The following is a 17094-nucleotide window of genomic DNA, read 5'->3' as shown; positions in this document are numbered from 1 at the left end:
GAAAGAAATTCCGAGAATGGCGCGAAAAATGTGACGTCACAATACGACAATTGACGTTGCATATTGATTTGAGAAAAAGAATCACATTTAAAACCAGTAAAATTGTACATAAAACATGTTTTAAATTAGAAAATCATTTTCAAAAATTAATTGTAAGCGTTGATGTCAATTATTTTTTAGTTTCATCGGGGTATGAAACAAATTTTGTTTGCAAACCTCTGTAAGAATCCGCTACGCGGATTCATACAGTTTGCAAACAAAATTTAATTCATACCCCGATGAAACTAAAAAAAATGACATCAATGCTTAAATATATATATAAAAAAATCTGTGATTGGATTAATTTTATACTATTAACATGAAATCTTAATTTCGAGATTTGTTACACATTCTGTGATTGGTAAGCTGAGCGTGCTACCATAGAATGTTGATTTCTAACTTTGTTACAATTTCTGTGATTGGTTAAATGATTTTTTTTTTTATCTTTTTTTTATTTAAGCATTGATGTCATTTCTTTTTAAGTTTCATCGGGGTATGAAACAAATTTTGTTTGCAAACTGTATGAATCCGCGTAGCGGATTATTACAGAAGTTTGCAAACAAAATTTGTTTCATACCCCGATGAAACTAAAAAAAGAAATGACATCAACGCTTATAATTAATTTTTGAAAATGATTTTCTAATTTAAAACATGTTTTATGTACAATTTTACTGGTTTTAAATGTGATTCTTTTTCTCAAATCAATACGCAACGTCAATTGTCGTATTGTGACGTCACATTTTTCGCGCCATTCTCGGAATTTTTTTCATAGAAGAATGAAAAGAATTTTTCGACCAATCACATTTGAGTATTTACCATGAAAACAAAGAAAACTTAATTATTTATGGTATAATCCTCATCTTACCAATCAAAGAATTGATAACAAAGTGAGAAATCAACATGTTATGGTTAAACGCTCACCTAACACATCACAGAACAAAATTTGTAACCGTTATAAATTAAAGTATGGGGTAAAAGGGTATGACAATCATTTCACCAATCACAGAATTTGTGATAAAATTAAAAATCAACATTTTATGATATAATGCTCATCTAACCAATCGCAGAATTTGTAACGTAAGGAATTAAAATCTCGGGGGAAAGAGTACAACATTCGTTTAACCAATCAAGGATTTGTAATGAAGTTAAAAATCAACATGTTACCGGAACATCAAAACGATCTTACCATTTCTCGAATTCGTAACAAAATTAAAAAAATCAAAATTGGAACTACAGGTAGCTTGTTGTAACACAGAATTGTGAATGGAGTTAATAGACAATCCACTGTAATATCGATAGGATCTTGAAGCCAATCGTAATTAAATAACATATCGCAGTACACGATATCGGCCGTAACACTTTCACAATACATTCATCAACTATGAATGTATTCATATTCTTTTGGTTTTGTTTAACGTCATATGAACAGTCAGGGTCATATACAGACATACTTCAATTCATCTGCTATTATCTGATTTTAGTAATATTCATTTTCAATATATGTATGCTGTCTATGTACCCGAAATTATCAAAACAGAAAAAGAAAAAAAAATTGAAACGATGTCTTTCAACAATTTTGATTGGCTGAAATAAGGTCACATGACTCCATTAAAAATGATATCGACCTTTCGGGCTGAAAGTTTTTGTCAAAAAAATCCAACTTTGTGTTTCGAAAATTAGATTACAGATACAAAAAAAAAAAAAAAAAAAAATGAATTGCTTTCCTTTGTCCAACAATATCAAATATCTTTCACACAAGCATAACATAAACAAATTCGGTCGAAGCATGTATCGACCTTATCAAAAGGCAATCATTGTTTAATATCTACATTCATTGACGAAACTATATATTATAGCGTATTCCTGTTTTGCGGGAACGTATATATATAATTTAGTTCCACAATAACATCATATTCTGATTCCATTTCCTTGAGAGATTTTAAACATTAACATCTTAATTCACATATTGTTCTAATTTGAATCATAGTTTATTAAAACTACATGTAATTCACAAAAAGTAAAAATAAGAACGATCCACACTAAATTTTGTACTCGCGCTCTGTTAGTTACATTGTATGTACATTTGTATTCCTACACGGGAAGTGTACACCGGGAATTTAAACTTCTATTGGTATCATGACGGCCGTCACATAATCTGCTTGAAAGTTAATAATTGATTTTCGGCAAGTCTCGGGGACTGATTTTCTACAACCAAGGAGTCCAAGCATGATGTTAGGATAACGTGGTTGTATTTCCACTCTTCATTCTATTTCCTCACACAGTGTATTTTATAATGCTGTTATTATCTTATGTTTTACACCTGTCCATTTTGTACCATTCCCAGATTTCATCAATCTTCTGTGGTAGTTCTTTTCCCTTTGTTTCCGGTAGGTACTGTATCAGGAAGCAGAATATCAGACACAATGAACCAAATATTAACGATGGCAGCCATTGTGCCGCCTCCATCTGCAAAATACATAAACGTTTGAATAAATTAGCGTAATATGAATCTGACGACTGAAGTTATACCAAAGGCGTCTGCTTCTAGTTGGTGTTTATAGAAAAATATTAGCACCTAATCCTAATAGTGGCTAATGTATTTTCCCCTATAGATACTATCCACCCGTGCGTTCCTTTATCGGGTTCGAACGAGCTGTACCTGCACGAATCTGCTGTACTGATAATTGAACGCGCTGTACCAACAGAACCGAACCGTTGATATCTTTTCCCCCCCAAACGTACCACTTGTATCCCAAATGGCGGAACTATGATTCTTTATTTGTCATCCAAATGTATTTTTTGTTAAAAACAAGACAGGGACTCTCCATTTGCGATTCAATTTGATAAATAACATCTCTGTATTCGACAGGAACTACTGAGGTATTAGTTTAACATCCGTTACGTTGTAAGCAGGGATTTTTTTTTTCTGTTTAAAGCGAGCGACGGCCGTAATCTTGGGAACTCGCCTCATTAAATGCTACAATACCTATTTGCTACAACTGGTACGAACCCGATTAATGCTCGAGTCATGATCTTGTATGTTCTTTGTTATTAAATAGAAATAAAGCTGATCATTTAGAATCGACAACATCCTCGATAATGGAAGGGTTACGTTCACCTTCGCTCTTTCTGCAGAGAGCGAACGTGAATATAAGCTAAGGAGTGTCGAGGATGTTTCCAGGGGTGCAAATAGCAAAAGTGAATATAAGCTACAGTATGCCGTATTGAATACGTTTTCAGGTGGTGCAGAGGGCGAAAGTGAATTTTTAAAAATACTGGATTGTCGAAGATGTTTTTTTTTCTGGGATGCAGAAAGCGAAACTTACCCATGAAGTATCGAGGATACGATAATTTGAAAGTTTCCTTGTAAAACAAACTTACCATATATAAGCTGAATGGTGCTATCACCCCGGATATCCTGCCAGCTGCTGAAGCTACTCCAAGACCGGCGTTCCTGGAAATGAAGAATTACTTAATGCTACTTCGAGGACTGTAAAGAAGATCAGGTTCATTCTTTACTTTTGTTTTCACAAATAGTAGCTGTGATCTCCGTTGTGCATTGTATTTTACTGTTCAAAGTGAAAAAAAAATCTAGAACCTTACAGACTAATTTTTAACACATAGAATTCAATAAAAAAAAAAAAACAACAAAAAAACAAGCAACTTCTGCGGATAGGTCGAAAGAAATGTCATTCTCCTGAAGGGGAAGTAACATAGCCCCGAATTTGATAAATCATAATACGTTTGGTACCTGAGATTCGTCGGGAATAGCTCTGGAGTGTACAGATAGACAACACCGAATGAGTTTGCTATTGCCCCGCGGCTGACGGCAAACAACATCACTTCCACCATCTTGAATACATCACCTGTCAATATGCAAACGTTTTCCCCAGTTAACAATGATATGCAAGTATAACAGAATCTGAAGTGAGCATCAATTTTAAAGTCTCGTTAATGTAAACTTGCCGTTTCTGATTGTACGACTGAACATCTTCCTATCATAGATTTATGTTTGGGAAATAAAAGCTTATTCGATTCAAGACTTCAAAACATACATGATGCCTGTATTGCATCCATTGCAGCTATTTGTTGGTAACATTTATTGATACGACTGTAAAATTTGTGGCAAGGACAATATTACCCAAGGACACAAAAATGAATTAGTATTTCACATCAAACATTATTTTCTTATTTTTTTTTCTTTTTTGATATAATCATCTATAAGAAAAATAAAACAAAAACAAAGATTTACCGCAAAGGCTTTGATTTGTTTTTCTTATATCTATCCTTCGCAAGGACTTAACTTCATATATATGAAACATTCTTATGGCAGTTTATACATTATTTTCATTCACACAAGTTGACATTGAACGTTTAAGGAGCATGGACGAATTCTGTTCAGGAATGAAATACATGCATATGGATTTACGTCTTGAAGTGAAAAGTTCTCTACATTGTGATAAACATGTACTCCATCTTCCTATAGAAAAAAATCGAAAGTTTCTCGGTAAATAGTATCGAAATGAAATATCTTAGATAGTTTCACTTACTGTTAAATTGGTTGGTAAGGATAGTAAGCAGAAGCGCTACACTGCCTACTGACTGGAAAGTAATGATGGTCGTTTTGCGCGAAAATCTGCAATGGTACATGTATATAACATATGAAGCTTTAAATATCCAATAACCTCTAAAGGTATATATTATATTGTTTTATGATTTCCAAAAATGAGGAATTTACAAAAAAAGAAGACTACCGAAATGAAAATGATGACAGACGGCAACAACAGGAGCATGACGAAAATGTTTGCAGATGGCTTCAGAAACTTTCTAATTCCTATATAGACTATTTTGTATCTAAAATAAGAGACTTGGAAGGGAAACGTGTGACCTTTGACCTTGACCGATGACCATCAAAATCTGATCAGGTATATATAGAACTTAATGGTGTGCGGTTGTGGTATGAATATAGACAAAATCTGTCCTGTGATTAATGAGATATCTTGTGCATAATTAAACTATTTACATTTAATGCAATCAAGTGCGATGTTTGATATTAAACCTTGAACGATGACACCAAAATTCAGTCAGATGTAAAACTGAATGTTATGATATGATGACATGAATAAAGTGAAAATCGTACGTTCAAGAAAAGTGACATGAATGCGATGTATTGAAAACTTGAAGTGTGCGATCCTGATCAAAGAAAAAAAGCAAAAATGTGGCCCATCATGTACATGGGAAACATTTCGTTACGTGATTGCAATGAAAATATCAAAGAAGGATCTTGCTATTAATGATCTTCATTAGAATTGATGGAGACTGATCTTTTGCTCATTTTATCATTTTCCCCGCTCCTTTTCTCTAAATCAGCTATCTAAGAAAGACCAATCCAGAACTCTCCGAGAAACTGCGGTAACAAATTTCAACAATTAAAGATGAAATGAGTCATGTCCTAAAATAAGGAAGAATGATACCTTTAATCAGTTGATAGAACTGTACCATAATATTGTTACTGCTGCTGATAGAAGCGGATATTCTGGTATTGAGTTCTGTAACTTGTCAAACGCATTTTACAAGGTCTGGCATATAGACTTCGTCAGTATGGAATAGGGGGTGAAACACTGTCCTGATAGTCAAATTATCTAAGTAACAGACAGCAATCCGTATTATACAGCAATAGCGTCTGATCCTAAAAACAGTTTAAGCATGGTTTCCCCATGGTTCTGTACCTGGGTACCTGCTATTTTGTTTATATCAATGACCTTGTTTTATTCCTCTGATCACATTAACACACTAAAAATGTCAGGAAATTTAGGGTGGGCGGGACGCTTCACTTTACTATGGCCATGGTAAAGTGAAGCATTTCACTATTTTTTTTACTAATTCACTTATTTTCACCAAATCTTTTTTAGATTACCTTGTTTTAATCCTCTGAATACATTGACACACTAAATATTTTGAAGACGATTCATTTTTTTCAGGAATCTTCCTTGGATGGTTGGATCACGATTTACAATGTAAAATGCAACAAAATCTTGCAAAGACTAAAGCAGTCCGTCATGAAAACAATCCAAACTTGGTATGCCACGATGAACTTACCAAGGTCACTGATTCGCATCGTCATTTATGAGTTACTCTACAAATGGTCGAGTCGCCATACTTTGAAACTGGTTGGAAATCACTCAACCAGAGAAGGGAAGAGCAGCCATAATGCGTACATTTTATAATATTTACAATAAATGTGCTTCAGTTTATCTATGACACTTCATTCCTTAACATAGAGGTGATTCAAACAGGATTTACGGTCAGATATATTTAGAGTAGGAATTTGTGTGGAGACTACTTCCTTTCTTATATGTTGAAATTTCGTTAATCGCGGCGAGTTTTCTTTAATACATTGCATGATTTACATGTAGAATTCAATCTAGAAGTGTTTTTGGTGAAATTGTGACAGATATTCGTATGGATCAAACATTGATACAGTTTAAATATTTTATATGCAACACAGCGTTTTGATATATAATTAAACGAACCCTTTAAATCGGCATCAAATGTGTACTCTACCTCCCTTTCGTGTGTCTAACCTAATTTCTCCTTCGATCACTTTCAAGATTCATTTAAACAGAATACAACAGTTGTTTTTTTCTTAGTAGAATTACTTCTGTATATACGAATAATATATGTAACGTGATGTAAATTTAATTGTATATGTTGTATTGATGGAGAAGTTGTAAGAACTTGTCTCTTATTAATTTTTCATTTTTGACAATAAAATATATTTCTGTATCAGTTTTCGATTTTTGTTTTTATTTATGCTTACAATGGCGATCATAATTTAATCCTCGATACGAGTTTCATGAAATTACATTTTAAATGAAAACATATTTGATATACATTTTACCAAAGAACTTTGACGACTTTCATTCTTAAAGGGTCCAAAACTGTGGAGGTCAAACTCAAATAGAGGCAGGAATTTTCATGTATCATTTTTAATTCACAACATAACATCATTGTCCATATGTTATTTTATGCAATATATTACTCATACAGCCAATCAAAAACGTTCGAAGGTATCTTACACTAGTGACGTAGTGCAAACAATTCACTGGGTAAAAAGCCGCAGATTGCATGATAACTTATATTTTCGCATGCAACTTACTTTTTAATGAAAATCAACAATATACAATTGCCAACCATTTCCGAAATGCTTCCGAGGAAGAAACTAAGGTAGCGGCCCCCAGCAAAACTTGGCGTCATCATCACAATCCCGTAGTAGGTGAGGTTGTTAGCTACCCTTTTAACAAAACAGTATAGTATGTTTGGCAACTTAAGAATCTTCTGCTCGGGTTAAGATCCCTTGTCGCACCCCAAAGAGGGTGAAATATTCACATATATGAGAATATAATACACGACCCCTCCCCCCAATAGCATTTAGAAACAATGTACATGTATATGCAGCAACATATCAACGTATTTCGGTAATGTACAGCTTTTTTAGTCTTTGTATTAAACGTTCACTAAAATGAACGATGTGTCGTTTGTCTTACTCTGCACAAGAATCACAAAATGCACTAAAATTTGTACATCTCTATACTTGATTGGTTACTTGGTAACATATTATCAGTATACTGTTACCGAGAGAGTGTCATAATGACATTGCAGTGTCAGGAGCCTCTTTAAAACTTATATGCATGGTCAAAAAATAATCTCATCACTTTTGTACACTATCTTAGTCGGCCCTATAACTATTGCAAAGACGTTAGTAAACCAAGCTATAGAATCCCCTTGCTATGAAAAGGCAATAAAATATGTTTAAATCAAAAGGCTACAAAAATCCTATTCAAACAGGTATGAACATTTGTTATTAATTTTTCGTTCCCAAAACAAAATTTTAATGTTCCAAAAACATACATTATTTCCTATTATTTCAAAAGTTTATGCAATTTTAATCGAACGATAAAGATGTTTAAATTAACACTCACCAAACACCCCAGGTAATGAATGAATGTTTTCTGAGAAGTCGGTCTGTCACTAGTAGAGACCAGTGTTCCTCTTCAGTACCATGATCCGGTGAAATGTCACCATGTAACGATGTCATTAGTTCTACATCCGGAATAATGGACACATCGGTTTCTCCCTGATCAGTTTCCTGTAGTGCATCTGCATGTCGTTTGTTTTGTTTCCGTACTTTCTCCATAAGTGATTGACACTGCGTAATTTTCTTGTTTGCAAGAAGCCACCGAAGAGACTCATCCATCAGGCTGAGAAAAGTAAGACAATTGTAATTGTATACAAATATTACAATTCCTCTCTTTTTCTCGTAAGAAATGATTGGGATTAATCATCGATACATTATCATTCAGAATGTTATCATCTTACCAAGCAATATTTAAACTTTCAATATAATATTTAACACCTGGCAATATTATTATAACCGGCATTTGGATTCTTTCAAAAGTATATTAATTGTAAGAGGCTTGTTCCCTTTAAACTCTACCCATCCTTAGTTACCCATTGGATACTTTATCCTTTCCTTACAAGAAAGCTACCTGTCTTCATCCCCAAATATATTTATAGCATTAACACAAGGTTGAAGATCCTTTACGGCATTGTCAGGTTTTGTTGACAGCTCAATTACGGAGGTTTGCTTAAGTTCATTTAAAGTTTAATTAATTGGTACTTACAAAATCTCTGCCACACTAAAAACTGAGAAAACAGACAAAGCTAGTTGAAGGATTCTCCAGTCGTAGTTTCGAAGCAAATAAGCCACTAAAGTGAGAACGTTGACAGAACTAGCCCACATAAAGGCGTTTACAATCCCGACATTTTCCCGGGAATCACGGTGCAGAAGTTCCAGCCAAAACGTCACTACTGTTATCAGCATGCCCTGTAGGTAAACATGTAAAACATATTTAATAACGAATATCACATAAAGTATGCAGTATAACACATAAAATATACATAGCAAATAACGTACACCGTATGGTATACAATGTGTATTGTATGACGTATACTGTATACTATGACGTACAATGTGTAATGTATAAATCTACTGTATATATATTTTTCATTATCATATGCACGTGTTTTTATTTGGCAATGCGGCCACACGTGATCAACAGTAAAAACTAGTTTTGACTGGGCAGCTGATTTTCTGAATGACTACAATTCAAGTCGAGATGTCAACAACAAACATGGACGGTCGTCTGCGCTTCGCAGTGTTAATAGAAATAATAATAAAAAAATTCTCATAGATAGCAGCAGAAGTTCAATCCTGAAGAATATTCAATCCACTGGCTGTAGATTTTTTGATGCAATTTATCGAGAACGAATTTGAACCTTTATTGGGTCAGACTTTTCCCTGCATGTCATTAGTTCATACTGGCAATTTTCAGACAAATGCTCCAAAGTATATGACGTAGCCTGTTTCATCTGATGGATCCCCATCGTAAGATGTCTTAACTCAAATTATGTCATTATAGGGAAATGAGGCAAGCGGATCTCCTCAAGATTTTCCTATATGGCTTGTTTCCTTGCCAAGCCTTTACTTCCAACTTTAGGTTGCAAATCATTTGGGGCTTTTTCGAAGTGCTCTCAGCAATTACATGGTCATTGGGAGAATTAGAGGCAAGTGGTTGGCGAAAAACATTGCATATTACACACACACTTTAAAAGTCCCCTAAAACAGGAATACGACTGTTACGCACAATATTTCCGAAGGTATTCCACTGATTAAATTTACCCATGGGTGACTCAACAACCAACATTACTTAGTTTTTGGCTTGCCTCGCTATATGTATGTTGCTTCCTATATCCTGTCTCAATGCCTGTGTCATTCAAAAATTCGGTAACGTTTCGGAAGCCTCTGTCAACAACAAGTCATCCTCTTGAAACCCATCATTAATGTTCTGTGTATTTGTTGTCAACATGTGTTTAGCAATATTGACATCATTATTTCGACCCTTTGCTAAATATGGCAAAAATATATCATCACAAAAGACAATGGATTCGAGAGAGGACGTCCTTTGAAAAATAGTGTCACTGGAAAGTATAATTACTGGAGATTTTTTTAAACATACTTTAATATATGTATCCCATCATCAACGAGTATAACTACATCTTCACTAGAGGTAAACATCTTTCTTGTAAATATTGTATTGCGGCTTTGAACGATTTCTTCTCTGGTGAAATGTTACCGAGGTGAAAATGCGCCATTGATTCCTGACAAGCATAATTAATTAATTTTTCCAAGGTTCTCGTTTTCAAATTGGACAATGAAGCTGATATATGCCAGTTCACCAGAGTGGCTAGTGTAGCTTTTTGCACTGCTGTTGAGTGCAAGTATCATTTGTGCAATATTTAAAATATATTTTCTGACGTTCATTTAAAAACAAAATAAACTTTATCGTTGACATAGTAGCAGTCATAGAATTAGGACAGCGTGACCTTCTTTTCGACAAAAGACTAATTTTCAATCATAGTTATTTTCCTCAGATTTGAAATCGCACGATGCATCAAAATTATGAAGAAAGATTCGAAATGGTCTCCGTTTGGCTTTGATTTTATATCATATCGTTACCACCTAGTCTCAATGTATTAAAATACACAAAATGAAGTTTATCATTGACAGACACCAGGAAGCCCAAATTGGCATCCACCTATCAGTACTTGATCTAGATTTGAAAAAAAAGTGTGCTTATATTCGTACTTGCTGAAAAGTTCCAACAAAGAAACGCAGTACTAGAAACGCCGGCACACTCTTTACAAACGCCATGGCGAAGGTTACGACAAGTAAGCCAACATTAAAGGCCACGTGGACTGGTTTTCTGCCGTATTTGTCAGCCAATGGCGCGGCAAGGGCACCAAGAAACATCCCGCCGAGGACTAGGGACTGGGATATTCGTCCAATGGCATCCCTCTCACATACAAGGTCCCACTGACAAACAAAAACGAATGCCAATATCATGAAATGTAAATAGATAATTATGTATCAGACAGTTTTGATTTGACAAAGCTTTAACACTTGTGGATATATTGCTTTTGATAATGACGCGGATTTAGTATACGATCCAATCAGAAAATCTGTTGGTTATTTAAGAAATAATTAACGATGATTCGTGTATTGTTGCAGGATATACAACGAGGACGAGGATATTTTGCAATTAATTAATTAATTAAATTAATTATTAATTAAAATTGCAAAATATCCGAGTCCGAGTTGTATATCCTGCAACAATACACGAGTCAAAGTTGATTATTTCTATTCTACCATGTACTGTTTAGTTCTGAGATCGACCTCTTTCTAATAGAAAAACAGCAAGGAAACCCCGAGAAAACCTTGTAATTTATTTCTTGAGTATTGCATTATCTGTTGATGAAATATACAGGCAATACAGTACTGAGCATCTATCATATGGCATTGATTTTGAATATTAAAAAAAAAAGGATAAAAAAAAAAGGGGGGGGGGGGGGGGGGCCTCCGTAGGATTCGAACTTGCGTCGTGATAAAAACTTACTGAAAGACTAACCCATTAGCCCACTCGGCTATAGTAACCTTTTATAAAACGAGTGAATATTAGGTATATAAAATTGTAACAGCTGTGACTCACGAGCGTGTATTATTGGCACGAGCGTGGGTTATTGGAAAATAATACATGGTTTTAAACCAATCAAAACTGGCGTTGCATAGCAAACATGGTAGAATACAAAATAATGGCGGTCGTTTGCTGCATGCATATTTTATTTATATTTCTTACCAACCTATTTTGTAAACAATTCAGCGGAAATTTATAGAAAGTGCTAGATTTACCCTGAGCAGAACATTGAAATGTAAGACGCTTTGTCGACAAGTATAGCCCCTCGAAGATTAAAATAGATTCTTACGATTTTTGAGACTGAATTATTTGTTCCCTCCCACTTCCCTTCTACTCAGAACTCACCACATTTTTTCCACATTTTAATGAAATTTTCTAATTTTTCCGGCGTCAGCAATGAAAATGTGCATTTACAAGATATCAAATTTTGCAAGGACATACGTACTGACCTCTGTCACAAATGTGTCGGTTTTTGGCACGGAGTAATTGACGCCATATAAACAACCTGTTTTCTCCGTAATCAGATGTCCTTCGATATTGCGTTGCCATTGGATACCGCAAGTCTCGGACGTTGCGTTGATGAAATCGTGTATGCTATTATTGTCTGCACCAATTGGAAGATCCTGCATACCAATGGAACATTTGTGCTCCGGAGTATATCCTTAAATGAAAAAATAATGCATTTTTAATAAATACTTTTTATTGTCGGTGCCTAATTTTAGAACTGAAATATTTTCCGGATTTTTTTTAGCGTAGTCGGGACGACTGCGCTAATTCACGTCCACGCTAATAAATCATATTTTACAGTTTTCTGTGTTTGCGCTAAAATTTGACTGCGCTAAAATAAGTACATTTACAGTAGTTATGCATCATGTTATATTCTTATACAGCTGTATATGTTGATGGGACAATAAAGAGTAACAACCTACATTCTGCGTTGTTATTTTTGTTTTGTTTTGATTTTGTTTTCTTCTTGGTGTTGGGAGAGCTTTATATTAAATAAACATTCAGAGCAGTTAGTCTTTCTTTGTACTGTTTGCTATGCATATACGTGGCTTATGAAAACGTTCGAGGGAATATAACACTAATGACATGCAAAATTATTATTCGGGCGAATTAACTGCATAATTGAACGATCATATGATAAATAAATATACGTATATACATATATAATGGATAATATGTCTTGATGAAGACAATGAGCTATTTGTATGTATATACCACTTTCATCAGCAATTTCTAATGAGTTATTTGTATGTATATACAGCTTTTATCAGCAATTTCTAATGAGTTATTTGTATGTATATACCGCTTTTATCATCAATTTCTAATGAGTTATTTGTATGTATATACAGCTTTTATCAGCAATTTCTAATGAGTTATTTGTATGTATATATCGCTTTCATCATCAATTTTTAATGAGTTATTTGTATGTATATACAGCTTTTATCAGCAATTTCTAATGAGTTATTTTTGGAGAATTGTTGAATCGCTATGAAATGTCTTAATGCATATTTATGAAGATAAACTGTACATTTAAGTTTGATTTTATACGAAACTAATTATGTCTTTGGCTGTTACTTACCGATGAAAACAACCGAAACGATATGGAACGCCATTGGAAGGGCAGCTAGGATCGTCAGTGCCATTTGTTTGAATTGGTACTTGCCAAATGGTCCTAGCCTACTCCATACGCCATCAACATCGGCTGAGCGTGACATGGTGAGCTTGTTTAAAACATAAACTCTGTTATACGATAATGTGGTGATATCCTGTCTTTAAACTTTCCATCACAAACATGCTATGATTTGCTAATACTAAAATTATCCCCTAATTGTAGTTGAACGGAATCCTCAATCTGCGTATCACAAAGAAAATGACGATATTCCAGGGATAGGGAAAGCTTATCTCAAATAATTGTTGAAATATTGAAATAGGGGCCGCGGTGGCCGAGTGGTTAAGGTGTCCCGACACTTTAACACTAGCCCTCCACCTCTGGGTTGCGAGTTCGAAACCTACGTGGGGCAGTTGCCAGGTACTGACCGTAGGCCGGTGGTTTTTCTCCGGGTACTCCGGCTTTCCTCCACCTCCAAAACCTGGCACGTCCTTAAATGACCCTGGCTGTTAATAGGACGTTAAACAAAAACAAACAAACAAATGAAATATTGATTGCCTCTTCCAGTATATTTTTCAATAAATAGAATCGAAGTATTGCTTTAAGATTGTAACGGACAAACGGATGCACACGGGGACGCGACTGATGAGCCGTAAAGCAGATATAATGGACAGACGGACGTACACAGGCACGTGACTGGTGAACGGTACAGCAGATATAATGGACAGACGGACGTACACAGGCACGTGACTTGTGAGCGGTACAGCAGATACAATGGACAGACGGACGTACACAGGCAAGTGACTTGTGAGCGGTACAGCATATATAATGGACAGACGGACGTACACGGGGACGTGAGCGGTACAGCAGATATAATGGACAGACGGACGTACACGGGGACGTGACTTGTGAGCGGTACAGCAGATATAGTGGACAGACGGACGTGCACAGGCACCTGACTTGTGAGTGGTACAGCAGATATAATGGACAGACGGTCGTACACGGGGACGTGACTTGTGAGCGGTACAGCAGATATAGTGGACAGACGGACGTACACAGGCACGTGACTTGTGAGTGGTACAGCAGATATAATGGACAGACGGTCGTACACGGGGACGTGACTTGTGAGCGGTACAGCAGATATAGTGGACAGACGGACGTACACAGGCACGTGACTTGTGAGTGGTACAGCAGATATAATGGACAGACGGACGTACAGAGGGCGCGACTGGTGAACGGTACAGCAGATATAATGAACGGACGGACGTAAACAGGCACGTAACTGGTGTGCTGCAATCTTCTATAAACTTTTCCGTTGCATCTCACTTATTGAAATATTTCTTATTTTTTGTTCATTCCGTCGCTGAAAAACACAAGAGCATTGATATTTCAACAAGGAATTTAAGGGTAAATAAATTTCAATAACTTCCCTCTCCTAAAAGCTCAACGTATTAAAATGTTGATCATGTACATTTGCATGCAAAATGTTAGTGTTATATTTATATGAAAGGGAATATAACTGCAACGCGGTGGACAATCTAGAAACTCCCATTTAGACATATTCTTGTTATGGAAAATGCATGTATAGCATGAACCTCTGTTATGATTTGAAAGACGAAATATTATCCCTTCGAAAGGTTATTAGTGGTCCTGTTTATACGCTTCTCAAAAAAAAAAAAAAAAAAAAAAATTGAAACACGTGGGGTTGGCGAATAATTTATACATCCAATCATATCGTCTAATCGTCAATTAATATCCTGGTTTTAAAAGACCGGTTCTGATTGGTATGGGCTTTGTAAATTTTACTTTCATAATTGTTGAATTACTGACGTAAGCATATAGTCCGGTGTTTTTGTGTTCTCTCTCATTTTCTGGTTGTTTTGAGTTTCGAGACATTCTCTAATTGCATCAGTTTTAAGTTACAAGAGCTCCGATTCAATTTCAAGTGAAGAAAACAAAACTATTTCATGATATCGGGCAAGAACAGGATATTTTTGGTTTAAGAAGAGTTTATGTACTATAGACAAGTAAGAAAATATTTGAAATAATCCTTTTAATGCGATAACAACATAACCATGTTTAAAGTTCTTAAAATCACTTTTATGGGATAGAGAAATCTCGATTAAATAAAAAAACAACTTATTTATTGACGGCAAGAAGTTTCTCCAATTTATTTTCATATTTAGGAATAGAGCTATTCCTTTATAAAATTTCATCCCTAGATACGCTCCTATCAACTGTATTGACATATGGAAAGAGGTCAATTCAGTGCGGTGTTTACGACAGACTTAATTCAGTTATCTAATTCATACAGACGCTATTTGGATGAATAAATTAGCCTGCTCTAAGTAAATTTTCTTAAATACATCCGACATATTTTCTACAGGATAGGATAAAAATGGAATTATTTTGTCACAGATACAGAAAACGGCACATAAATTTGACATCTGTCGGAAACATCATTCACAAAAAATGAAGCTGACATTTTTATGGAACATCTCATCAAGAACAGACAAAGATATTATATGTTGTTTGTCTTGTGATACTGAAACTTAAACAATGTTAATTTACTAATAGTCTGGCAACTCAGCAATGATGCAAATATGACAATTCAGCACTGATGCAAATATTCACAATAATCAATGTAAAATAATAAATTTTCCATTGTTTGCATGCAGAATGCAGCTTTCTGATTGGTTGAATTTTCTTTGTAAACCACCACTAAACAAACGAAAATGACAAGAAAACATGACGTCACAGTACGTTCATTGACGTTTTGCGCATTGATTCGTCAAAAGAATCCCTTATCAAATAAGTAAAATTGTACATAAAACGTGTTTTAAATTTGAAATACATTTTCAGAAAATAATCATAAGCATTGATGTCAATGTTTTATAGTTTCATAGGGGTATGAAAAGAAATTGTCAATGTTTGCAAACAAACTCGGCTACGTACCGATGGTATGCCGTAGAAATATAGCTACAGCTTCATACAATCTAATTAAAATAAGACTTGTAATTTCCACTCCTCTACGATACACTGCAATGCAAGTATACTTGTATCGTAGAGTATCGTAGAGGAGTGGAAATTACAAGTCTTATTTTAGGTAGAATTGCAGCTTCATATGTCAGTAATTATATTACACGGTATTTTTTTTTTTATGAAAATAGACTTTAATAAGCAGAAGTAGTCCTTTTTACGCCAATATATCGTCAAATGTTCTTTTACACTTACCGTCAAAAGATGAGTGCGTTGGCCGGATGACAAAAGTAATATATCATTCTTTAGTTCAAGCTAAACAATCGTTTATGCGTAGCATCCCACGGAGATCGGAATTTCTGCTATGTTTATATCCTACAAATCTGTCTCTTCAACAAAACACAACAACTTACACACATATATATATATATACTAATATTAACTTATCTCTTGTTATACCGTGCCAGAACCTGTTCGTGGTTAGGGAACAAAGGACATAACTTTGAATATTATATAATATTTTAAACGGGTCAAAGTTTCATTCAGCCTTTCCACGTGTACGTGTCTTTGAAATGCTTACTTTAATTAATTCTGACGGGAACATTGAACAAATTCATTCCTGACGCAACATTAGTAGAATAGGTAATGAGGGATGTATATTACACTTTTATGAAATGCCCAGAGGAGTGAGTCATCATGCAAGCGACGTCACTCAAGAAAATAATCTAATGGCAATAAATAACTGCATCAAAAGATAAAAATAAATCCATATGCCGGAACTGACGATTAGATAATTACAATTATACAAACAACAATTATTTATGATTGTTTATTAAAGCGACTATATCTAGAAAGCATACTCTTTAA

General features: G+C 34.9%; 1 protein-coding gene across 2 annotated transcripts; it reads right to left on the bottom strand.

Moving 5' to 3' along the window:
* Window positions 1-1449: 1449 nt before the first annotated feature.
* On the bottom strand, window positions 1450-16673 carry LOC117322325 (solute carrier family 22 member 3-like). 2 transcript variants are annotated; one of them, XM_033877180.1, is made up of 11 exons: window positions 16483-16667; window positions 13219-13360; window positions 12083-12294; window positions 10748-10975; window positions 8724-8926; window positions 8022-8300; window positions 7199-7333; window positions 4590-4675; window positions 3791-3905; window positions 3421-3493; window positions 1450-2505 (listed from the first exon to the last, which is right to left on the bottom strand). In XM_033877180.1, the coding sequence occupies exons 2-11, from the start codon at window positions 13352-13354 to the stop codon at window positions 2347-2349; spliced, it is 1626 nt and encodes a 541-aa protein (XP_033733071.1). In that variant the 5' UTR covers window positions 13355-13360; window positions 16483-16667; the 3' UTR covers window positions 1450-2346. The 2 variants fall into 2 exon arrangements, with proteins under 2 accessions (XP_033733071.1, XP_033733070.1); XM_033877179.1 differs by lacking the exon at window positions 1450-2505 and having other exon boundaries at window positions 2516-3493; window positions 16483-16673.
* Window positions 16674-17094: the final 421 nt, after the last annotated feature.

Source organism: Pecten maximus, chromosome 2, assembly GCF_902652985.1.
Source record: "Pecten maximus chromosome 2, xPecMax1.1, whole genome shotgun sequence".
NCBI lineage: Eukaryota > Metazoa > Mollusca > Bivalvia > Pectinida > Pectinidae > Pecten > Pecten maximus.
This window is presented reverse-complemented; position numbering and strand designations above follow the sequence as displayed.

Bases quoted from the DNA above. Each gene is read 5' to 3' on its own strand.
- LOC117322325 (XM_033877179.1), bottom strand. From the start codon at position 13,354: ATGTCACGCTCAGCCGATGTTGATGGCGTATGGAGTAGGCTAGGACCA. The intron at 8,301-8,723 runs GTAAGTACCAAT...TACTTTTCTCAG, and splicing joins TTTAGTGTGGCAGAGATTTT to CCTGATGGATGAGTCTCTTC. The intron at 3,494-3,790 runs GTACCAAACGTA...CTTCATTTCCAG, and splicing joins CTATTCCCGACGAATCTCAG to GAACGCCGGTCTTGGAGTAG.